The sequence below is a fragment of the Diprion similis genome, chromosome 14 (genome assembly GCF_021155765.1).
Source record: "Diprion similis isolate iyDipSimi1 chromosome 14, iyDipSimi1.1, whole genome shotgun sequence".
Lineage (NCBI taxonomy): Eukaryota > Metazoa > Arthropoda > Insecta > Hymenoptera > Diprionidae > Diprion > Diprion similis.
Window position 1 is genome coordinate 9,465,880 of NC_060118.1, and position 22,741 is coordinate 9,488,620.

The 22,741-nt window shown below is 39.0% G+C and overlaps 3 protein-coding genes across 3 annotated transcripts; all 3 read left to right on the forward strand.

The window, feature by feature from the left end:
- Positions 1-473: 473 nt before the first annotated feature.
- On the forward strand, positions 474-13,415 carry LOC124414466. Its single transcript, XM_046895414.1, is given in 15 exon segments — positions 474-522; positions 652-867; positions 1,169-1,538; positions 5,818-6,155; positions 6,234-6,457; positions 6,518-6,806; positions 6,879-7,040; positions 10,102-10,264; positions 10,353-10,627; positions 10,731-11,100; positions 11,190-11,527; positions 11,615-11,845; positions 12,271-12,522; positions 12,597-12,819; positions 13,395-13,415. Coding segments are annotated over 13 exon segments (3,363 nt in total). The 5' UTR covers positions 474-522; positions 652-680; the 3' UTR covers positions 12,761-12,819; positions 13,395-13,415.
- Positions 5,098-5,735, forward strand: LOC124414550 (cytochrome P450 6k1-like). The gene is made up of 2 exons (XM_046895514.1): positions 5,098-5,312; positions 5,376-5,735. Exons 1-2 carry the CDS (start codon positions 5,126-5,128, stop codon positions 5,597-5,599), a joined length of 411 nt encoding a protein of 136 aa, XP_046751470.1. The 5' UTR covers positions 5,098-5,125; the 3' UTR covers positions 5,600-5,735.
- A 4,890-nt stretch (positions 13,416-18,305) lies between the features above and the next one.
- LOC124414548 (probable cytochrome P450 6a14) lies at positions 18,306-20,661 on the forward strand. The gene is made up of 6 exons (XM_046895512.1): positions 18,306-18,492; positions 18,617-18,986; positions 19,087-19,424; positions 19,540-19,773; positions 20,179-20,430; positions 20,498-20,661. Exons 1-6 carry the CDS (start codon positions 18,306-18,308, stop codon positions 20,659-20,661), a joined length of 1,545 nt encoding a protein of 514 aa, XP_046751468.1.
- Positions 20,662-22,741: the final 2,080 nt, after the last annotated feature.

Here is a 22,741-nt window from a genome sequence, read left to right on the forward strand (position 1 = left end):
CTTTTTACAGATAGAACGGGCTAGCAACCGAATACTCAAGTGGGGATACTACTGATATAAGGAACTGATCTTCAGCCGAAGGACAACAGTCTAAAATCTTTTCCTATCTTAAATTGAACGCGAAACCAGAGATCGTGAACATGGAGTAAAATTTTTTTTAAATCAGGAGTTGTGAAAAACAATATTTTGGCATAAACATAATCCAAATATTGTTGAATCATGCTGAGTACTTCAAGAAATTAATCTAGTAGTGAATTATATTTGTTGTCAGTCGCGTAATTGCGAGGCTATCTCGACAGATTAGCTAAGGCATTTTGATTTGCCGAGTAACAGTATAAAAGCTGCGGAGGCCAGCAGGGCGGGGACTTATTTCGCAGATATCTTTATGAACTTATTATCTCGTCGTCAGAGCAGCGTACGCTTGTATAAAGAAAACCGCTGCAAGAAATTTGCAATCAGCAGTCAAGGAAAGTAAGAAAAATCCATCGCATCGCAGAATAGGTGAAGAATATCAAATTATCGGTGAGTTTATGCAGATCTCATTTTCCTCAACATTGCCTCAGAAGGCCATAAAAATAAATTGCAAGTATTTCCAGATTAACCTTGGATATTTTTTTCCAAAAATTATAAAATTTTATCGAATATTCTCAGCCCTCTGACTGGTATCAGATATCAAAACCATGGCGCTTTACTCGGCGTTCTTCATAGTTGAATTTTTGGGGATAATAATTGCGCTCCTCTCTGCCATTTACATCTACTTCAAGTATGTGGCTTTCAACTACTGGAGCTCAAGAAATGTCGTATCTTGTGAGACAATTTTTCCTTTTGGCAGTATGTGGCCTGTATTTTCAGTGAAAAATTCAATAGGTGAGTGGCAAAACTTTTCTGACAGAAATGTACTTTACGAGACTGAAGCTAGCAGCGAGAATTAGCAGCTAAAAGTTCTAATCTTCGTTTAAATGAGGTGGTGAAGTCAAAAAATGAAAATTTTGTGCAACACCTTGAACCTCCGACGCTTTTCTGGAATTACGAGGATAAAACTGACCGCATTTTTCTATTTCCAAAAAGTTTAACACATTTGGCTGCTACCATCAGCTTCATATTTACCTACTCTGGATCCGAATTAATTTCGAAACACTGTAACACCAACTTTGTAACTCTATTACAGGTGAATTTTTCCGCGATACTTACTTGAAGTTCAAGAAAAACCGCGTCTTCGGTGTTTACACCTTTCACAAGCCTGGACTAGTGATCTGCGACCCCGAACTCATACGCCATGTCCTTACAAAGGATTTCGGGCACTTTCACGACCGTGGAGTATTTTCGGAGGAAAAGATTGACCCTTTGTCGTTACATCTGTTTAACGTCCCTGGTGCTAAATGGAGATTCTTGAGGACCAAGTTCACCCCTACATTCACTTCAAGCAAAATGAAGCAAATGTTTTTCACCGTCAAAGATTGTTCTGAGACACTCGCCGCGTTTGTGGCCGATAAAGCTAAGAATTCGGAATTGGTCGAGGTGAAAGATCTCGTAGCAAGGTTGGTTTATCATTAATTGGATAATTCCAAAAATTTATAGAAATTACTTTAACGACACCTTGTTTTTTTCAATCAAGGTTTGCCACCGATGTTATAGCCTCGGTGGCTTTCGGTATTGACTGCAAAAGCATTGAAAATCCTGATGTGGAATTTCGAAGGATGGGTCGAAAAGCTTTTGCAAGCAGACCGTTGACAAATTTTCTAGGACTTTTCGCCCCATCTATATTTAAAGCACTTCGTATTCCCACAACCGACAAGGATGTTAGCAAGTTCTTTATCAGTGCATTCAAGGAAACAGTCGCGTACAGGCAAGCCAATAACATAGTTCGAAAGGACTTCTTGGACCTCATCATACAGCTGATGAACAAAGGCTACGTGCAAAATGACGAGAAAAAGGCGGTGCAACCATCAGGTAACCTTTCGCTTTCTTCATTTTTAAATAATCGAAATGGAAAAACAAACTGAAAATTATTTTCCGCGCGTAGCAATTGACACTCAGAAAATCACAATGGCGGAAGGAGCTGCTCAGGCATTCGTCTTCTGGTTGGCTGGCTTCGAGACATCTTCATCAACTGTGACTCACTGTCTTTACGAGTTGGCGTTGAATCAAGAGCTGCAAGACAAAGTGGCCGAAGAAATAAACAAAGTTCTTGAAGAATTCGGAGAGGTATCTTACGACAGCGTTAAGGCGATGTCATACCTTGACAAAGTCGTGGATGGTTGGTTTCATTCGATAATAATTCAACCAACCCCAACCACCGAGTCACGTGACGAATCTCGATTTTTCCAGAAACGTTGAGAAAGTATCCATCAGTACCGATTCTGAACAGAGAGTGCACAAAAGAGTTTGAACTGCCCGGCACTGGAATCCGCTTGGAAAAAGGGACTCCGATAGTCATCCCAGTCCTCGGGATCCAATCGGACCCAGACATTTACCCAGATCCAGAAACTTTCGACCCCGAACGTTTTAACGAAGAGAATGTCGCAAGTAGACATCAGTACACTTATTTGCCGTTTGGCGAAGGGCCGAGAAACTGCATTGGTAAGTTGATCTTGTGGCTCCGAAACATGACTTATTGGAATGGATATAAACTGACCCATTTCTGTTCTTTTCGCAGGCATGAGGTTCGGTTTAGTGCAGACGAAGGTTGCGATCATCTGTTTGCTTTCCAAATACCGTTTCAAACCTGGACCAAATCTGAAAGTACCGATGTCAATGGACAAAGGAAATCTCGTGCACTGCGCTGACTCTAATGGAATAGTGCTTCGCATCGAAGAGCGATAAGATCACGACAGCATTACCATAAAGGTTATTGTATATTACTGTAACTGAGTGAACCGAGTTTAAAATTAAGGTTCTAATGCTACTGCTGCATTATTTTTGACGACAATAAATGTTATACCCGATTGCCCTCATTTTTGGACAAACTCGTTCGATATTGTTAAGTGAATTTTGTCATTTCGATGCAATGTCTGAAAGCTTCGTTACCCGAAACCTTGAAGCGGTTTAGAAGGTTGTAAACCGGTAGGGTGAAATCACGTGCTGTAGAATAATTTATTCCCAATACTTGAAAAGTGTAATAAAAATCAAAAATCACATTTCATCGAGATTATAAATAAACGGATTATAAATAAATATTTTTTCTTTCATGCATCAAAACAGTGCAAAAATATGTACGCCCCCCTTAAAGTTTTTTTCTATAGTCTTGGTAGTCTCCGTAGTAATAACGATTTAACAATTTCGCTAGCGTAAGTCGTTAAGAGATTTTGTACCTGGGATTTGCTTACGTGAATATTATATGTCGAGTGATATTAAACAGATGAAAATTATTATTTTTAGAAAGAGAGTTTGATTTTGCAGCTAGTAGAGTGCTATATTTTAAAAATAAAGAAAATCTTTGATTTGAATTATTCAGCCAATAAAAAACCAAAACGATATTATTTTTCACACGAAATGATAAATATTTGTCCAACGTTTCCCACCGAGCACTCAGCAACAACTCATATCCATTCCCACTTTCAACGACTGTAATCAGCAGATACACAAGTCATGCTGAATGTAGTAACATCGTTTTTACAACGCAGGCATCGTTCAGGAATCGAAGTTGGTAACATTTACAGATTTATTCATTCTAATTTCAGAATTGGTTTCTTTTTTTGAAAATGTATTAGTTACATAACCAAGAAATATAATTTATGGTGAAAATATTTGAGGTCCAAGAAAGGGCGTTTTTATAAATTTTTAGGGATTTATCATTAATTACTTGCTACGTAGTAAGAGTCAATGAAGCGAAGCCTGACAGCGATCAGTATATATGGGGCATTCCACGCCAATTCGACCTGGGTTTTACCCTTGACCTCTCAGGTTATTTTGAAAGGTGTTCGGTTTTTTTTTCTTCTATTTAATTTAAATTTTTTATAATTTTTAGAAACGGTTTCATCGACCGACCAAAATTAGAAATTTGAAAAATTTCTGAAAAATTCTGTGTTAGATATTAAAATTTTCAAGCTTGGACTCGGAGTGGGCCGATTTTCCGTTCTTATTGTTCTTAAGCTTTTCCCGAAAAAAACGTTAAGAAAATTGAAAGTGAAAGTCATTTTACTATGGAGGGTTGCTGAATCATTTTTTTTATGTCACATTGGATTTTTGAAGATCTTTCGTAAGATTTTTGTTTCTCTTCCATTTTGCTGATTAAAAAATTACAAATGGTAATACGGTTCCGAAAAATCTGAAAGAAAATTTCAAAAATCCGGTGTGACAGATAAGAATATTTCAGCAGCCTTCCATAAAAAAGTCACTTTTGCTCCTAATGTTTTAAAGTTTTTTTCCGGAACAAGCTTGAAAACAGTAAGAAGAGAAAATCGGCTCACTCCGCGTCCAAGCTTAAGAATTTTGATATCCGACGCAGGATTTTTCAGAATTCTTCCAAACTTTCAATTATGGTCGGTCGATAAAATCGTTTCTAGAAATTGTAGAAAATTCAAATTGAGTAAAAAAAACCGAGTACCTTTTAAAATGAGAACAATAATATAAAAAAGTTTTCATAGACAACAGCAATACTTTTATGGATGAAATTTTTGCACAGAGCTTGCAGATTAGAAGCTACGTGAATCTGAAAAATCGGAGATTCTCAGGAATTCAATTATTCGGAAGGTTATTACGGCACAACGTTACTTCCAAAATTACAGTTGATCCGTCCAATACGTTATTGATTCATTGAGAAAATCAAAAAATACCGGTACGGGTTACAGCAAAAATAGTCTCGTTTGCTCGATTTTATCTGAAATCGCCCGAATAACGGATAACCTTAGCAGTAGCCTCAAGTCATCACGACTGATCTTTAATTGATAAAAAAAGCGACTCGCACATTGCTATTCGACTGTCCCACTCAGACTTATCTCCAACACAAACGAAGCTTGGTATCTGAAATGGTTACGCAGCCTGAGGCCACGGTCATTCACTGTACGATCAATGCACGCGGCAAGTATTTCCGCGGTTTTTTGCTTAGGTTATGTGATAGCGTTTGGAAAGTGTTGAAAGAAGATTTGAAAAACGGAAGGTGAGGTGGTGGAATTTCTTTGTAAAAATGGGGTTTCTTTCCGCATACTTGGTCGTCGATTTTTTGGCATTATTAATCGCCATTATCTTCAGCACGTACTTCTACATGAAATATGTAGTCTACAACTACTGGAGTTCGAGAAACATTGATTACGTCAAGCCGATATTTCCTCTCGGCAACTTGGGACCCGTCTTTGCCGGGCGGCGATCAATCGGTACGAAAAAGTATTATTATTGGAAGGCACGAAAGAAAAAATCTCGAAGATTATAAATTACAGGTGAAGTCTTCCACGATGCCTACTCGAAGTTCAAAGGAAGCCCGGTCGTCGGTCTCTACATGTTTCACAGGCCGAGCCTCGTTATCAACGACCCGGACCTGATACGCCTTGTGCTGACAAAGGCCTTCGGGCACTTCATGATCGTGGTTTACACTCCAATGAGAAGGTTGACCCCTTGTCGCTGCACTTGTTTGTTGTGCCTGGCGAAAAGTGGAAATACTTAAGGACCAAGTTCACCCCTACTTTCACTGCGAGTAAAATGAAGCAGATGTTTTTCACGATCAAAGAATGTTCCGAGACACTGGCCGTGTACGTCGAAAGAAAAGCCAAGAATTCCGAATTGGTACAGGTCAAGGATCTCATAGCAAGGTTAGTCGATCATTCGTCGGTGAATGTGTGACCATCGGCGAGCAATAACGATATCCCATTGGGTTTGTTCCAGGTACGCCACTGACGTTATAGCCTCTGCGGCTTTCGGAATACAGTGTAACAGCATCGAGAATCCTGATACAGGATTTCGAAAATGGGGACGGAAGATTTTTCAAAACAAACCACTAAAAAATATGGTCTCAGTTATGGTCCCATCCCTGTTGGATTTATTCCATATTCGTGCAGTTGACAAGGAAATAGCGGACTTCTTCATAGGTGCATTCAAGGAAACGGTGGACTACAGGACGGCCAACAACGTGGTCAGAAAGGACTTCTTAGACCTGGTCATGCAACTGGTGGACCGAAGTTACGTGCAGAATGATGATCGAAAAAAAACATCGCCATCGTCAGGTAATATTCCGACCGATTTCTATTCAAAGAATAAAAATTATTAAGGTACTCAAACATTTTTTTTTTTTCATCAAGCAGAGTCTGATACCAAGAGAATCACCCTTATCGAAGGAGCTGCACAGGCCTTCGTCTTCTGGGCAGCCGGCTTTGAGACTACCTCTTCAACCGTCACCCATTGTCTTTACGAAATGGTATTGCATCAGGAAATGCAGGATAAACTGGCGAAGGAAATAAACACAGTTCTTGAAGAATTCGGAGGCGTATCTTACGAAAGCGTTAAGGCGATGCCCTACCTTGACAAAGTGGTTTCTGGATCGTATCTTGGACTAATAATTCCTTAAACTGAGGACTATTGAAAACAGGAATAAAGTTCCAGCTGATATTTTCTCGTCTTTCCAGAAACGTTGAGAAAGTATCCACCGTTGGCGATGCTGAACAGAGAGTGCACAGCAGATTTTGAGCTACCAGGAACTGGCCTCCGCGTCGAAAAAGGTACTTCGGTAATAATTCCGACTCTCGGGCTCCACTTGGACCCCAACTTATATCCAGAGCCTGAAAAATTCGACCCCGAACGTTTCAACGAAGAGAATATCGCGAATAGACATCAGTACACTGATCTTCCGTTTGGCGAAGGGCCGAGAATTTGCATCGGTATATCGATATGACTCTGAAATATGATAGTGAATTTATTTTAAAACTGATCAATTTGTCTTGACTTTACAGGTAAGAGGTTCGGTTTGGTGCAAACAAAGGTTGCGATTATCGCTTTGCTTTCCAAATACCGTTTCAATCCTGGACCAAATTTGCAAATACCGCTGATAATGGACTCAGGCAATTTTGTGTATACCACTAGAGATGAACTAGAGCTTCGCGTCGAAGAGCGATAATAAGTTGCAAAAGGGAAATGGAAAATGCTACAGTACTTTCATGCAAATAATTTAGTGAATTTAACAGTAACACGGTCATCCTTAATTGGTGGTGGGAAAATTTTCATTGGGACGCCTCCCGAATTTACTGCAAATCATTAAAAAATATCTGTGTCAAGTTTCAAGCTGTGACATTAACTGGAGGACGTACATCAAAGTTCTGAAGGTTTTAAATGGAAATTACCTGGAGCATTTGCAATAAGTTATTTCGTTTCTTGTGACTTTGGTATGAATAAAAGTAACGATTTCGAACTTGGCAGGAACAAATGCTTAGAGTTTAAAAGATATGACTTCTGGCGTAAATGTATTTCAGGTCCGAGAAAGAACATTTATATAGATTCTTAGTAATTTTATAATGATTATTTGTCACCTAATTAGAATCTATGAAATAAACCCTGGCTTGAACCAAAACTAAAACAACATACTGCAAATTATATTTAAAAAAAAACCTCGGTCTGCATTGCTATTTCTGAAAACATTTGACTTGGCAGCTGACGAAGACTCCGTCGATAAGGTAGGCAAATCGTTTCAGAAATGGTAGTACAGATCTAAGATGTAATTTCGGTTGCCTATCTACTGGCGTTGGTTCACAGATAACTTGGGGTACAAATAAAATAAAATGATGATACGAATTCGCACCTCGCTTTTTATCATTCTAATCACACATGTCTATCGCACGACACGAAACGAGTATTATCACGGGCTATTACACGTGTAATGAAGTAGCAGCGAAATCGTATGATAATGTTACAGTCGCAGCAAGACGTTGGGTGTCATTGACTTCAGAAACTCGGAAAGAGTGTTTTTGCGTTAATTTTTTATTGAATTACGTAAAGGTACTAGAAAAGTGTTTGACGAGATTTGAAAAATGTCTCAACCTTACACCAAATTTAAACTACATTGGCGCCTTTCTGAAAATGACTTTTCATTCCACAGATTTTGTTGGTAAACTTTAGAGAGCAACAAATTGCATCATCTGCTCCCTGTCGACCTCGATAAAATATATAGCCTTCAGATGATAGATTATAGGAAGCAATTGGTGATACTTATCCGCAGAGAGTGATCGATCGATATGAGAAATAGACTAGGCATTTGAAAGATTAAAATAATCTTAGGCAGAAGAAATTACAAGTGAATTTTTCTGCGATGCGTGCTTGTATTTGAAACCATCCAAGTTCCGAATATCCTCCCGTTTTACAAAATCATTCGTATTGAACTGTGCAAGCCAAAGAGAGGACGATTCAATTGTTCTGAATTTAAAAATTTGTTCAAAAAATTAACAATTTTTTACAATTATTAAGAGAAATTACGTTCTGGAAAGAACTTCGCGAGAAATCTTTGGTTCATTGAGTGATTTTAGATTTGAGCTTGATTTACAGACTTTGTGGTGTCCAGATTGTAATTATTCGTTTTTATACGAACTTTAATATAAATACACATTTATCAACAATCACAGTTTTTTTCAATCGGTTCTCAAGGTTCGTATTCACAATAATTTTCCTTGCTGAATTTTCAAAATCTCACTTCAGACTCATAATCAGCAACCCCAAAAACACAGATTTCTTATAAAATTTGACTCAGCACAATAACGTGTGACTCAAAGGGTTATCGCAGACCGACCACAAGACGCTATCGGGATTCTCTTGACACTGTAACGCATGGTGACATCTCAATGAATGTTGCAACATTAATCGCCAGCTGATATTTGAAGAGCGATTGCTAATCATCCCACTAGAGTGAACTTGTCTGACTTAACCCTTTAAGTCACGCTGGGACGCTCCACCTTCTTTTGTAGCTTTTTAATCATTAAACTACATTTTTGATAACAATTGCAGAGTTTTTTTGTTCCACGAAAAAATATAAGATTTATTTCTTTATTCATTGGAAAAATAGCACATGTAAACAAATGATCGATATTTGTACTTTTCAACGAAAAGAAGCATTTTCTGCTCATCTACCATGAAAATCCAAATGCCAATTTTCACACAAACTTAATACACACCGAAAAATTTTACAGAATTTTTTCAAAATTTTTATTTTTTTGTCTATCCACCACCTTAGATCTGCCATTTTTAATTTTTCTATTTCGAGTTTAGTTTCGTAATCAGTGACCGCTAAAACCATGTAACATACAGTTTTATCAAAATCAAATAAATTTTTTAATATTCGTCCGCCATTTTGAATTTTTGAATTTTGACTTCAAATTCATAATCAGCGACCCCAAAAGCCTGTGAATGCAAAATTTCAAGTGAATCGCGTACACGGAAAAATGTATGCATAAAAGGATTATCTATCTTAAATAACTTGTCTGTAGAATTGGAACTGATAAGGGTACTCAAAGTGAACAAGAATCTATAGACGTATTATAGTTTACAGCACATTACCACATCGCTATTGAGCGACTTTACCAGCACGCGGATGTCTGAAATGATTATATATCGCGATGAAAAGTGAAATACATGAGCACTGCACTGTCTTACTAAAATTTTGCGAATTTGACAGTGGTTTTTGAGAGTAAAACTGATACAGTCTAAAGTCAGTGATCATTTCTTACAATAAGCACATCGTATGGCTACTGGATGTTGGACATACCATTTTTCAAAAATAACATACTTATGTATACTCCACTGGGTTACTCTACCACAATAACACAGTGTCAAAAACTATGAGCACACGCTATCCATATAGGTACATACATATCGCTGATAGCACTCACATTTATTTATTTATTTTCATATAAGTTCCCGCACAGGCCCTTATAGAGATGGGATAAACACCCAAATGAAGTTTTGGATGAAATCGAATAGGAAAAAGAAGGTCTAATCCATTTATACTCGACATTTTGAGCAGAGATACCCAACTGCTTTGAAATCTGCTGTTTTACTGAACGATCATCACTTAATACACTAATCGGATCCTGTTTCTATTGAAAAAGTAACTGCTTATCCTGATCATTAGAGAGTATCTAGTTTTTTTCGGTATAAAGGTGTGAATGAACCAGATGATGTTGAATTTCTTAGCAAGTATGATAGACACATTTGTAATCAAACTCACCATTTGTGAACTAAAGTATCTCGTGGATGTTTGTGGCTCATCAGATAGCTATACATTGGAAGCCAACAAGTGGAGGAAGTTATCTCGGAAGTCCGGGGAAAACCTAGTCGCGAAAGAGGGGATGGCAAAGTATATAAGCCAACAACATGTTTGAAGTGGAGCTCCGGTCTCAAGAACTGAACGTAATCCGGTAATGTGAGAAAAAGTTTTATTGAAGTGAAGATTTCGTGGTTGAAGAACCTGACAACTCCAGTGAAGTCTTCAAATCATATTTTCGTACATTAGAAGATATAATAACAAAAAACATGGTGCTTCACTCCAGCTATTTCATCCTGGAAATCGGCGGAATAATAATTGCCATTGCCATATCTGTCTATGTGTACTTAAAATATGTGGCCTTCAATTACTGGAGTTCGAGAAATGTCATTTCTCCAGAGCCGGTCATTCCTTTTGGCCATATCAAGCCCGTCACCGAGAGAAAACGTTCAATAGGTATGACAAAGTGCCATCAAGTGTTTCTGCATGAACGGAACTATAAGTCCGACAAACTAAGTATTAATTTTGTGTGAGTAAATAATTTTCTGGTATGTCGCAGGTGAACTTTTCAAAGATATCTACTTGGAGTATAAGAAAAATCCAATTATTGGTGTTTATTTTTTTACCCGGCCTAACCTCGTCGTCGCTGATCTGGACCTCTTACGTTTTGTTCTGACAAAAGAATTTCCGCGCTTCCACGACCGTGGAGTTTACTGCGACGAGAAGGCTGAACCTTTGTCTGGACATTTGTTTTCGCTACCTGGTGCCAAATGGAGATTTTTGAGGAACAAGTTCTCTCCCACGTTCACTTCCAGTAAGATAAAACATATGTTCTCTACGATTAAGGAGACTTCCAGCAGACTTTCTCAGATTGTTGAGAAAAAAGCACGAAATTCTGAAGTGATTGAGATAAAAGATCTTATGGCAAGGTCAGTTTACCTCTACAGAGGCCCAAATTCCATTAAGCTGGTATAAATATGTCCAAATACTTACCGATCTTCCGTTTCTCACGACAAAGGTTTTCCACCGACGTGATCGCCTCGGTGGCTTTTGGCATTGATTGTAACAGCCTAGAGAATCCAGATGCTGAATTCCGGGCGATGGGTAGAAAGTTTTTTGCGCCGAGAAAGGGTATAACCGGATTTGTTTTCGCATTTCCAATTTTGCATAAACTGTTTAAATTCCGTGCGATCGACGAAGAAGTAACCAATTTTTTCATGGGCGCTTTCAAGGAGGCCGTGGAATATAGAACGGCCAATAACGTCGTTCGAAAAGACTTTTTAGACTTGGTTATACAGCTGATATATAAAGGCTACGTTCATAATGACGACGAAAAAACACCGCTGCCTGGGACAGGTATTTTGCCAATCGATTTACTTTGGATTACTTGAAAAAAAGTAGATGCGAGAAAGTTGTAATAGTTTTTATTCTGTAAAAAAAAAGTTGACGAGCAGAAGATCACCATGGACGAAGGAGCCGCACAAGCATTCGTCTTCTGGGTTGGTGGCTTTGATACATCATCGTCAACGGTGACTCATTGCCTCTACGAGTTGGCACTGAATCAGGAATTGCAGGAGAAAACAGCCGCGGAAATAAACAGAGTCCTCGAAGAATTCGGGGACGTTACTTACGAGTCCATCAAGGCGATGACTTATCTTCACAAAGTCGTTTCTGGTAAGTTGTTCTAAATAGCTATTTATGTGGCATGCCCGTAAACCGCCTGTTTTTTTGGTAAGGATCAAGATTTCAGGACGAGCTGAAGGCGAGCCGGAAGCGAGTACTGGAATTATCCGAGCCAAAAAACGGTTTACGGGCATGCCACATACAATATTTTTCACGGTATGGGCATTGAAAAGCAAAACGAAGAGTGAGGTTATGTCACGATATGTTCGACGAAGCTACTTTATTCGCCAGTTTGGGATGCGCACTTCGAACTGCGCATCAAAACTGCGGAATAAAGACTTTATTCCGCAAATTTGTTCGCTGCCGTATAAAGCGTCACTTTACGGAACGAAAACTGCCACAAAAAGTGGACTTTTCAATGTCCATGCCGTAAAATAGTATATTACCACCAGATAATGTTCAACTGTGATCCACAGAAACGCTGAGAAAGTACCCGGTCGTCCCGATACTCAACAGAGAGTGCACCGAGGATATTGACCTGCCTGGAACCGGCTTTCGAGCCACCAAGGGTACTAAGATTATTGTCCCGGTTCTTGGGATCCATTGGGACCCCGACCTATATCCGGAACCAGAGAAATTCGACCCGGAACGGTTTAACGAGGAAAACATTGCCAAGAGGCACTCGTACGCTTACTTGCCATTTGGCGAGGGGCCCAGGAACTGTATCGGTACGTTGCGTTGGTGTTGTAACCTTCGATTATAAGGACAGGTTCAAACTAATTTGTTTCCATTTTAATCACAGGTATGAGGTTCGGGTTGGTGCAGTCTAAAGTTGGCCTGATCCGGATGTTGTCAAAGTTCCGTTTTACTCCTGGGCCAAACTTGGAAGTGCCTTTAGTAATGGACAAGGCAAACTTCGTGCAGATGGCCCTAAATGGAGTATCATTGCGTGTCCAAATGCGATAATGCGATGGAGTCAATGTGTAGTATTCAATTGATATTGTGCAATGTAAGTGTAAGATTCCTAAGATGGTGGGAGCTAGGATGAACCTTACAGTCTTCAGTAAACGAGCTTCGTAATAAATCGTGTTTCGAAACCAGGCGTTCTTGTATTTCTTCTTTGTGATAGAATTTCTGTAACCACTCATTCCATTGGCAATGGTGGTGACAAAAATCTATTTGCCAAAACTGGAGACCGAATTTCTTGGTAGTTTGTAAGCAACACTGACATTATGTCATCCACCTACGTCAGAAAAATATTTACACTCACGATATCAGACTCTGATTATGTGATTTACGCTGCTTATCGTACTTAGACTGCTTATGCAATACGCTGGTATATTTGCTTCGCCATTAAAGTTATCTGAATTCAGGTTCATTTGCTCCTTTCAGATTCATATACCCACCACTCCGATTTCTTTACAGATATTTTACATAACATTGTAGTGTGTATAAAATTAAAAGTTCCATTAATGGTGTCCGAGTGAGCGAAAACAATCCACGATACTTTTTTGTTTTGCTCAAAGTGTCAACGAAGCCCCAGTATGGAATATCGACCATCAATTCGAACGTGAGCACGCGCCAACTTTATGTTTCTCCACTGATTGGATAAACGGTACCTTTGCACATATGTCAAAGGTTTCGCGAATAACACTTTCAACGAAAGTGATATAAAAATTGTTTACAGTTATTATTGGGATTTGGTGATTAGCTAACGTAGATAACGTCAAATTATCAACTTGATTAGCTATCACGATGTAAAATCCATTCGTCATATGACCCGTTGTTTCTTACAAGATCAATATGTCCATTCACAGTGAGAGTATTACTATGATAATGAGAAAGCAGCTGCGTACTGTATAGTTTTGTATAGTTTTCTTTTTTACTCAACGAAATTATAGTCATTATTTTTCCGTACTTTTAGTTAGTTATTATAATATTGTTTATTGTTAGTATACCAGTCCTACGCACAGGTTCTTGTAAGTTCCTGTAAGTTTTTAAATTTTTACTTTCATGTACATACATTTGTAATTTATTACCAGTAAATAAATAATAACGTTAATAATAATAATATTTCTCAAATGTTTCAAATGCAAGCATGTATCTGCAGTACTGCCACAACATTCCTGCAATGTTGCAACTGCAGTTGCAATATTGCAAATTGTGAAAACATTTCACAAATCGTGGTGCATGCTGGGTCAGATTTAATGTCACGCAAAAACGATGCATACTTACTTAACATCCCAGTCAATATCTGAGCACAGTAGATAAGATATGAGAGTTCTGGCGCACAATGGCGGCGTTTCGAGGAGGGGGTTCCCCCCATTCCTACGGGCCGGCCGGGCCAGCAGCAGCGGCGCGCGGGGGGGGGGGGTCCGCGAAGGGTGCGCGAGGGGTGCGCGGGGGGGGGGGGGGGGGGCAAAATCCTGTCGGGTCTTGTTCGATGGCGGGAAGCTCTAAGTTAGATAACGCTAGACCACTTGAGAAAAATTCCTTGAAATGCAGCCTTTCAACTCATGCCGATAATGAATGCAGTGGGGTGGTAATGTAAATAAATCTGTACATACTAAATTTTATCATAAATGCCGGATGCAGCTGTTGAAATAAATCTGTCACACATAAAAGATTCTTCAAAAATTATTAAAAAATGCCAGATGTCGGTTACGGGAGGATGGAGAGCGGGGGCGGTTTTTCCCTCGAAAAATTTTCCCCTCGATATGCAGGTCGAGTCTTGTTTGATGGAAGAATCGTGGTGGGGATGGATGGTATATAAAATACCGATTCATTTCGATAGTCACTCTGTTCTCATCGTCTTCTCGTCGCGTACTGTTCGTACTTGTGAAAAAGGAAAGTCACTCTGTTCTCATCGTCTTCTCGTCGCGTACTGTTCGTACTTGTGAAAAAAGAAACTCTCATCGAAAACGCTATGGATTTGGGAAAAATCAACCACGCCAGCCGCCTGGAGAATCTGCCGACCAAGAAGATGTCGGAATTCGAAATTGGAGAGGTGTATAACGTCACCGGACTACGACTGGTCAAAACGAAATTCGGGGTACGTGTTCTGGCCGAGATTGAGGGGGAATACAACGTCTTCCTACCACCAAGAATCGCGAAAGTTCTGCAAGAAGATTCGAATCAGCTGACCGAAATGTGTGATATGGCTGGGGCAAATCGTCTACAGTTGAAATACTTCGGGGGAGAGTTCAACAAGTTTGAATTTTCGTGCAGTTAGGTGCCACAGATAATTTACATCGTATCCCCTCCACTTCCATCAGATTCGACGGGGTAACACCTGGTATGCGGGGGAACGAATAGTCAGTCGTCTACGGATATTTGAGAAAAATCGAGCTCGGCATCCCTCTGCACCATGGAGATGATCCTGGACGTGCAATGTTTCATCGATCAAGGCAACCAGCTTGTACCCAAAGAAGTCGCAGCCATATACATAAACGGTTCGGGTTTGGAGCACATCCTCATTAAACCACCATGTGATTTAACCAGCCTACCAATCGAATATAGAGCTACTAACGCCTCGTTAACGCGCAATCATCACGGGATACCATGGAATGTCGGCAACAAATCTCACGATGAAGTACCGAAGATTCTGAGAAAAATTGTGAGAAATGCGTGTTACGTATACGTCAAAGGAGCAGAGAATAAAGCATGGTTGACGGAGATCCTCGGTGGCACCACGCCAGTTATTAATATGGAAGATTTACACATCGAGCCCCCTACACTGGTAAAATTGAAATATATGGAAGTGGCACCCTTGCACGACCTAAACCACGGATACTTCCCATCGGACGATATTTGTAAATATGCGGAAGAAGGATCGATTTGGTATGATGACAACCCTGAATACATCCCGGGATACAACTGTGCCTTTGAGAACGTTCAGCGGCTGAGAAGTTGGTATTTGAAGGAGTGTACCGGCTCTCTCGAGAAATCACTCCACCTGTACAAGGAATTGGCTGGTTTAAGAGCAATGAGGTCTGAGGATATCGCTTTTTTACCGAAAGAATTCGTCTACATGTTCGCATCAAATTCTATCAATGATGTGTGGGATAAGCTGCCTGAGAATATTAAAATGGATGCCAACATCTACAGTTGTCGCAGATGTACCCTGCATTATATACCCGGACCCGATGGCGATATAGTGGACGGTCCAAACCCTCTGGTTAAAGACTGTTTGGAATGCAATCGTCTGCCTAAAAAATGTAGGCAATATGTTTGAAAATACCAATAGAATTTACAACAATTACATCCTCGCTGATACATATAATAAGAATGCAGTATTCAATAAAATTATTTACATATTTAGAAAAAATAGAACTGATTGTAATTACATCCTAGCGCATACATAGAATTAAAATTTTATATGTAATTAGATTATTATTGAATTCATTACAATTATACACATATCTTCATAACTTTCATCCGTTTTTGTGAAATAAATGTAAATATTATGAATTTCATTTGTGTGAAAATATATGATAAATAATTGTGTAATTTTTTGTAATACATGATTTTACTCCCCGAAGTAATCCATAAAATCATCTTCATTATCACGAGATGTGTGGCCGGAAAAATTTTCTCAAAACACTTTACCCAAAAAACTCTTCTCGGGAGGTTTTCCCGTCAAACGTCGTAAAACTTTGTAACATGGATCTGCACTGCCAGCCTTTCCTCATGTGATTTTTTTCCTACTTGACAGGTTGCACATGCGACTTTTCACCAAACAGCCCTTTTCGTCAGATCCCATAAACATAAATTACCCGGTCAAGAGTTTAGGGATCAGAATTCATCTCTATGCCACTCGAAGCCGCTTCCCGCCAACCGATTTTCCCACTGGGTATCTCCAACGTGTTTATTTTTTTTCACTGATAGGGGAGGGATGGGCGTGTGCAGGCTCGGACGTGGTCGACCACAATTGCGCGCAAACTCCCGGAGAAACCGTGAATTCATACCAAGATTCCACATTGCATGGGTCAAAGATCTTTCAGAAAACTGCGTTGTTCATTAATTTATAAAAGTTTTTTTTCAAATTCACTGTTCGATTTTTTTCCGTAAATCAGTATTAAAATATTTTTAGAGTAATATGTTCAATGTAAGGATGTAACAAAATTTTATCATAAATGCCGGATGCAGCTGTTGAAATTATGCGATAGATGTCTATACCACTTTGCTGTAAAACCTACGCCTACGACCTAACGATCTACGAATAAAGTGTGCATACCATTTCCAAGATCTGAAGATTTAAATTTAAAGGTCAAACTTTTTAATAACAAAGACACTGTCCCGTTTGTTGTTAACGCCGATCTCACTAACATCTTCGATTGTTTTACCGAAAACTGCGTTGTTCATTGATTTATAAAAGTTTTTTTCAAATTTACTGTTCGATTTTTTCCGTAAATCAGTATTGAAATCTTTTTAGAGTAATATGTTCAATGTAAGGATGTAACAAAATTTTATCATAAATGTCGGATGCAGCTGTTGAAACAGATACCACGAATACTTCCCATCGGACAATATTTGGAAACACGCGGGACAAGGATCGATTCGGTGTTTAATAAGATTATTACAGAATTTATTACAATTATACATATATCTTTATAACTTTCATCCGTTCTTGTGAAATAAATGTAAATATTATGAATTTCATTTGTGGAAAAATATAATTTTGTGTAATACATAGTTTTACTCCTCGAAATAATCCATAAAATCATCCTCATTATCATGATCACTATCATCATCTTCATCATCAGCATCATTTTCTATATCTATCATTATGGCGACAGTCTCATTTTCCCATTTTTCTATAATAATTTGTATAGGCGTTCGATTATAATAATTTATGTAATATCGGCTGTTTGGCCGCGCTCGAGCCTCCCGCGCATCTTCAACGAGTCCCCGAAGTTCCTCCAGCGAGAACTCTGACGCTGCTTCAGAAAATCCGATGGTTATTTCGTCCCCAACCTCCGCAACCCCCTCAACCTCCTCCTCATCTTCAGTCCATCCGCTGCTGCCGGCCCGGCCGGCCCGTAGGAATGGGGGGAACCCCCTCCTCGAAACGCCGCCATTGTGCGCCAGAACTCTCATATCTTATCTACTGAGCACGCAAGAAAGAGCGAAGTCACCGTTAACGCGGCATATTCCATTGCAGTAGGCTTGGCTAAGTGGCGGACAATATCATTTCAGTTTCAAGAAGAAGTGGGGTGAATGGCAACGATTGTTATAAATCTGTAAGATGAAAACGAAAAGCGGCAATGCAATGTTCAGATCAGAATCAGGAGCTGATTGAAATTAAGTAGACGTGCAAAACTTTCAACACTTTTCAAGAAAAGCAAGAAATAATCGAAGAAATTTATCGCGGAAAATTAAACATTTACGAAATCTGGCAAGATGCCAGCAGTTTTATTCGAGTGAAAATTTTGTGATTGAGTAATTCGATAAGACTAGTCGAGTTTTTTTTATATAATTGTGCGTTCAATCGTGAGATGATATAGAAAACATGGCGCTCTACTCCAGCTATTTCCTTCTCGAATTTCTGGGCATAATAATTGCCATTGCCATATCTGCCTACGTCTACATGAAATATGTGATCTTCAACTACTGGAGTTCGAGAAATGTAACTTCTCCAAAGCCCATCGTTCCTTTTGGCAACATGAAGCCCGTCGTGACAGGAAAACGTTCAATAGGTATAACAAATTAGCGTAAAATGTTTCTACCTCACAATTAGTCTAACTGTAAATAATTATCTCATATCTTTTCTAAAGAAGGTAATTTTTCAAAGTGACAATAATTGTGCGGTTCGTGTTCCAGGTGAAATGTTCCACGACATCTACTTGGAGTTTAAAAAAAGTCCGATTATTGGTGTTTACATGTTTCACCGACCTTCTCTTGTCGTCGCTGATCCAGAACTCGTACGCTTTGTTCTCACGAAGGAGTTCGCACACTTTCATGACCGTGGAGTTTACTGCGATGAAAAGTCTGAACCCTTGTCTGGACATCTGTTCTCGTTACCCGGTGCTAAATGGAAGTTTTTGAGGAACAAGTTCACTCCCACGTTCACATCGAGCAAGATGAAGCAGATGTTTTTCACGGTTAAGGAAACATCCGAAAGACTTGCAGCAGTTGTCGAGAAAACAGCTCAGAACTCTGAAGTGATTGAGATCAAAGATCTCATGGCAAGGTTAGTCGAGCTTTTTTTTTGACACTCTTTGATTCCTTTGGGCGCCATCGAAAGCAGGATGTAAGCAACCGCCAACCACCAAGGATCTTCTGTATTTTAGGTTTTCCACAGACGTGATTGCGTCAGTGGCCTTTGCCATCAACTGCAACAGCCTCGAGAACCCAACCGCAGAGTTTTTAGTGATGGGCCGAAAGTTTTTTGAACCAAAATTATTTACAGCCGTACTTTCCTTCACCTTTCCATACTTGTTACAAGTATTGAAAATTCCTACGATTGACCACGATACTACAAAATTCTTTACTCGTGCTTTCAAGGAAGCAGTCGATTATAGAATTGCCAATAATGTTGTCCGAAAAGACTTTTTGGACTCAGTCATACAGCTGATGAACAAAGGGTTCGTTAAAAATAAGGATGAGGATAAACTTTCCTCCGAGACAGGTAATACTTGAAACTAAGACTAAGTTACTTTCTCACTACTACTGTCAGACATTTTTAAATCACAGTCATTTCTCATCTACGCTAAAAGATTCAAACAGTTTTCATTCACGGTTAGAAATTGACAATCGAAAGATTACCATGGACGAAGGTGCCGCCCAAGCTTTCGTATTCTGGATTGGTGGATTTGATACATCATCGTCAACGGTGACTCATTGTCTCTACGAGTTGGCGCTGAATCAGGACTTGCAGGACAAAGTGGCCAAAGAAATAATCAGTGTCCTCGAAGAATATGGGGGCGTGACTTACGAAAGTGTCAACGCAATGTCCTATCTTGCCAAAGTCGTTTCCGGTAATTCTTGCGTCTAGTCAAATCCAAGGAGTTAATCACTAGTGTATGCTTTTCCGGAAATCTTGTGAAATCCTCTGAAATCTTGTGCAATCCTTGAAATTTCACGAAATATTCCAAAATCTCTTGAAGTCTTTTGAAATCTTCTGAAATCTCTGAAACTTTCTTCCAAAAAAATACTTCGAAATCCCATGTGGCCTCTAGTATTCTTTTGAAATCTTTTGAAATCCTTTGAAATCTCTTGAAGTCACTTGTAATCCTTTAAAATCTTGTGAAATCATCTGAAATCTTTTGAAAACTTTGTAATCTTAAAATCAGATGTACATGAAATCGATCAGTGATTAACCCATCGGCGAAATCGTTCATGGTGTTACCGAGTTTCAGCTAATGTTCAACCATGATCGACAGAAACGCTGAGAAAGTACCCGGTGGTCCCAATACTCACCAGAGAGTGTGACGAAGATATTGAGATGCCTGGAACTGGCTATCGTGTCACGAAGGGTACTCCAATCGTCATCCCGGTTCTCGGGCTCCATTCGAACCCCGATATATACCCAGATCCAGAGAAATTCGACCCGGAACGATTCAACGAGGAGAACATCGCCAAAAGGCATCAGTACACGTACTTGCCATTTGGCGAAGGGCCCAGAAACTGCATAGGTACGTTAGTGTCAGCCTTGCATCATCTGATTATGTCCATACTGATTACATTCCGTTTTATTTACAGGTATGAGGTTCGGACTGGTGCAATCTAAGGTTGGTCTCATCAGCCTGTTGTCAAAGTATCGTTTCACTCCTGGGCCAAACCTGGATGTGCCATTGATAATGGACAAGGTCAACTTTGTGCAAGTCGCCGCAAACGGAGTAACACTGCGTGTGCAAATGCGATAATGTGATGTTGTTAATCTATGGTGTTCGGTCTTAAGATTGCCAAGTAGTTAGAGGTGATCGGGAACGGCATAAGCATGTTAGTCAATAAACGTACTGCAAGTAACCTTCTGGTGTTTTCTGGCATTCTGGTGTTTCCTGCTGTCAGAGAATTTCTATCCACACTCAGTGCATCGGTGATTATATCGAAAATCTTTTCCATGAAAACGGGGGAGACCAAATTTCTTGATAGATCAAGTCACAATGACATTTCTTCATTCTTTAACGTGAAAATTATTTTTTACGGCATGGGCATTGAAAAGTCCACTTTTTGTGGCAGTTTTCGTTCCGTAAAGTGACGCTTTATACGGCAGCGAACAAAGTTGCGGAATAAAGTCTTTATTCCGCAGTTTTGATGTGCAGTTCGAAGTGCGCATACCAAACTGGCGAATAAAGTAGCTTCGTCGAACAGATCGCGACATAACCTCACTCTTCGTTTTGCTTTTCAATGCCCATACCGTAAAAAATATTGTATGTGGCATACCCGTAAACCGTTTTTTGGCTCGGATAATTTCAGTACTCGCCTTCAGCTCGTCCTGAAATCTTTATCCTTGCTAAAGAAACAGGCGGTTTACGGGCATGCCACATGAATAGGTATTGATACTGGTGATTGGACAATACGCTAGTGTATTTTCTTTTCGGTATTCAGGGTGTGTTGTTAATTGACGTTTATGTCTCTTAAAGAGTCGAGAGCCAATTGTTTTGGTTATTATACTTATCAGTACAATTTATTATCAACGTTGAGAAAAATAATCGTGCATTTTCATGAGAAGAAATGTGCTGTACTTTTTTTTCACTCACCTAACGCCTTCGCTATATCCCATTTTCTATTGATATTTATAATCTGTATTTTACTTCGATCGGTTTAACTGGAATGATAATAATAATCATCAGGAAATTATCGTGGAATATCGAAAGTCCCAGTGACAGGCTGATGCTAAAGGAGCCAAGAATTTGTGATCAAAGACGCAAAGAATCTGGAAAATCGTTTTGAGATTCAATTTTAGGCTAGAAAAACTGAAGATAAGATTATTCCTTCTGATTATTTTCTCGTCGAATTTATTGGCGTAATAATTGCTGTTACTCTTGCCGCCTATTCTTACGTCAAGTATGCGATATTCAACTACTGGGATTCAAGAAACATCGAATCCCACAGTTGACCATTTCTTATGGAAACATGAAGCCCGTGACGTCAGGAAAACGTTCACTAGGTATGAGAGATTGCTGCCAAACGATCCCGAGTGGATTCAACGAACGGTTTGTCCGAACTTATGTTACTTTTCACGAAACGGAAGCAAGCCTTGAATTCGTTTTACAAGTGAAATGGTACACAACGTGTATTTGGAATTTAAAAATAGTCGGATCTTTGGCATTTACGTATTTCATCGAAATCAAAGATTGATACTAGGATTAATAACCCAGAAATAATAACTCTGACAACAATGGCTCACAACAGAAATAAGTCATGACAACAATAACTCACGACAAAAATAACTTATGACAAAGATAAGTTATATTCCATTTTAATATTATTTTATAGACTTACGTGTGATTATTACGTAGTTTATTATTCGAAAAAATAATTTTTATATTATATATATTCATTTTTTCTACATTGTTGTTGTTTTGTTTTTATTTTATTTTTTTTTTATCAAAAATTAAATCCATTATCTCAAAGAAAGAGTAGCCTCGTAATTAATGTGAATTTTTGATCATTATTTATCCTAATTTGACACAAAACATATGGTCTTGTTAATAATTATTTATCAAAGAGTAAGTTGACATGGTGATATTGTAAATACTTATAATTTTGTCATGAGTTATTCTTGTCATAGGTTATTTTGCTTCTAAATTATTGTTGTCATGAGTTATTTCTTAAGTGAAGTTCAGGATGAAATGTTTTTTTTTTGAACTCGGTTATGGAGCTGATGAACAAGGTGATTTTTTATACCTCTGTCATAACAGTTTAACTAATCCGAATATCACATGTTAATTACAATAGATATGTCTCATGTGAGAGATAATCATCAGTTTGATTTAATTG